At 43.7% G+C, this 3,055-nt stretch overlaps 1 protein-coding gene across 1 annotated transcript; it reads right to left on the bottom strand.

The window, feature by feature from the left end:
- Positions 1 to 4: 4 nt before the first annotated feature.
- Positions 5 to 2,854, bottom strand: LOC118757322 (membrane-bound alkaline phosphatase-like; the record flags this gene model as incomplete). The annotated part of the gene is made up of 2 exons (XM_036492043.1): positions 5 to 196; positions 1,701 to 2,854. Coding segments are annotated over 2 exons (1,346 nt in total), but the record flags the coding sequence as incomplete, so codon positions are not given.
- Between the last annotated feature and the right edge of the window lie 201 nt (positions 2,855 to 3,055).

Genomic DNA, 3,055 nt, shown 5'->3' with positions numbered 1-3,055 from the left:
TCTCGGATTCCAAGGGCACAGTTGCCATATATTTGTAACTAGGATCGTCTAAATCAGCATCGCTCAAATCTTTTCGGCCATTCTTGGAAGAGTATGTCTTTGAGAAACCGGGACCATTAGCATAGGAAAGTATGGTATAGGGTAAGTCATCATCTGCGTTGGCGGGAGCCAGACCGAAAATGTCGGAGCCGCGTGTCTAAAGAAACGTTAAATTAGAAAAAATGCATAATTATGTATGTATATTAGGCCAGAGCGCAATAATTTAAATTGTCTCTTCTGCCCAAGAGAATTTTTCTTGTGTTCGGAGAACTTAGGGAATGTTTTCATAATATGGAGATCATAAATTTTGAATTGAGCGAAAAGTTTTTCGATTTGTTTTTGAAGAGACTTTTTGAATTAAATTTCCAACACCAGTCAATGGTGCTTTCGCCGTTTCGTAGTGGGGCCTTGGGTCACGGCAAAAAGAGAGGACGCTTATTCGGCTTAAAGTCTCACTGAAATCTCCAGCATCTGCGCACCTGTAAGTGCGACTGCAACGAGGAGTGGGTAAGGAGAACCCCTGCTACATTGTATGGATTCTAAGACTATTCTTCGAGGTATTAGTGTGGTGGTAAGAGCTAAGAAGAAAGTTTTCCTAAGCAACTGCAAAGCATCTATCCACTAGGATTAGATCTCCGAAGCAACAACGTTTAACGTTCGAAGATACGCTTTCTGTAAAGAGAGGCATATCCAAGGTAAGTCAGCAGGCCTCTCCACGAACTCTCGGATGAGATCCAGACCTATATCACATAACCACTGACGCTGACGTTATACAATAGGCTATAAACGACATTCAGAGGCAATCATCACGTTTACCAACTCTCGCAACGAGAATTCCGTCCTTGTAGTGCAACCATCAAAATATGAAGAGCTTCAGCAGCCTCGAGAGATCTATTTAACTGTTTTCGTTATTAAAGTCTGGATATAGCGACAGGATAAACTCACATGTATTCGCCTAGTGAAGGTACCCAAACGGCACCAACCAACTCTCTACTAGCCGCGTTTAATCCCTTCAGCTAACACCCCCTTCTATTTGGTTCTTACCCGTTGAAGCAGTAAGTTTGCCGGGCTTACATTTAGTAGAACTTGACGACAGCGATTAAAAGTCTAATTAACCGTTTTGGGTAGGGCTTAGTAGTGCGCTACCACAAAAATAACGACTATACCGACAGCGAGTTGGGCTGAGGATGTATGGGCACAGTAGTATAATGCCTTTCCTAAGAGTGCTGGTATACTACGTGATGCTACGCCTGAATTTGGAAAGGCCTTTGGGACTACAACAGAAGTTGACTTGTGAGTTTGGGAATGCGAAGATAGAAAAATATGTAGAAGCTGTGGTTACTGCTTACGCTTTCAATAATTCACCGATTAGAATGAGGTTCAATGAAATTTCGCAAAGAAAAATGCTACGAAGAGAAGATTCTATAATCTCCATTTTCTAAGTGCAATATCTTTTGACTTATTATAAACTGATGTCAAGGCTTGTTTCATGTACTCTTCCCTTTCAAATACGCTTTAACATGCTTTCATTAAAAAGTTATATCTCGAGATACATATGCCATTTCAAATTAGTTAATATTTTAGAGCTATTAGTAAAAGTAAAATTTCCTATTTGCTCAACCCAATATTATTGATGATTGCCTTGACGCCTATTTACTTACCGGATATCCATTAAATGTCATTGTGTGCGAATGATCTGCGGTCACTACGATCAATGTGTCTTCCCCACTTGTCAGATTGCGCGCCAATTCCACGGCACGCGCGAATTCCGCAGTTTCCTCTAACGAGAGATGAGCGCGTGTTACATGGTGCGCCATGTCAATTCTAGCGCCCTCTACAAATAAGAAATAGCCCTCTTCACTTTGACTCAACAGTTCGATGGCCGCTTGTGTCATTTCACTCAAAGATGGCACGCTGTCTGTCAAGTTCTTGCGTTCCAAGTCGCCATGGTAGGGGCAATGCGACGAGGCAAAGAGACCCAACAAATATTCTGTGTCGCTAAAATCCACATTATTCAAACCCTCCTTGTTCCACACATATTTTGCGCGGACGCACTGCTCCCGCTTATCCTCCAACCACTCTTCGATCAAGTTACGTCCATCGGTTCGTCTACCTTCCGCCTCCTCTTCATCGGAATAACTCTCATCGATGAAATTACGCCGACCGCCACCCATTATCACGCGCAAGCCTTTACCCACTGGCCACTCGACTAGCTGGCGTGCAATGTCCACATTCTTTGTTGCGCTACAACCGTCTTTCTCTATCGCAGCATCGTATTCCCAGCCACGTTGTGCGGTGTGCGCATAAACTCCCGCTGGTGAAGCGTGTGTAACACGCGCAGTTGTCACCAGACCCGTCCACTTACCAGCATCTTGTGCCCACTTGGCTATGCTTTCCGTGTGTGTGCTCGGATCGGCTGCTAAATCGCAATCATACTTCGGCACTTGTGCATTAACACCAATCGTACCATAGTTTCCCTTCACGCCACTCAAGTAGGCGGTTGCCGTCGAGGCGGAGTCCGGTACGCGCTTATCGACAGCGTAAGTCTTCGAGAGTCCAGTGTAAGGGAATCGATCGAAATAGACCTGTTCGGAGCTATCGCCAAGAAAGGCGCGCGTGGCGGTTGTTGTCTGCACAGACATGCCATCGCCGAGAAAGAGTATAATATTCTTGGCGCGATTCGTATTCCGGCGCGAAGTTTGCTTCAGCTTCTCGGCAAGTATATTTTGGGCTTTATTTACCCAGTACTCCGTCGATTGCTCTGAGGAGTCTTCATGAAGGCTTTTGAGGCATGGTACATTCGTTCTGGGATGGTCTGTAGGGCGGATGGAAGTTTTAATGATTTCGAAATTAACTCTCATTAAATATGAACTATGATACACCTGGAAATCGAGGCTATTCTATATAGACATGCTAAGCTATCACAAAAAAAAAAATATTGCGAATCCCAATCTATAATCATTTTACAATATTTATTGATTTCGTGAATCCCTAAACCCTATTGAGTTTGATTTAT

This window comes from Rhagoletis pomonella, unplaced genomic scaffold, assembly GCF_013731165.1.
Source record: "Rhagoletis pomonella isolate Grant_MI unplaced genomic scaffold, Rhpom_1.0 Rhpom_scaffold_16603, whole genome shotgun sequence".
NCBI classification, from domain to species: Eukaryota; Metazoa; Arthropoda; class Insecta; order Diptera; family Tephritidae; genus Rhagoletis; species Rhagoletis pomonella.
Note: the sequence above shows the minus strand (reverse complement) of the source record. Positions and strands in the feature narration are given on the sequence as shown.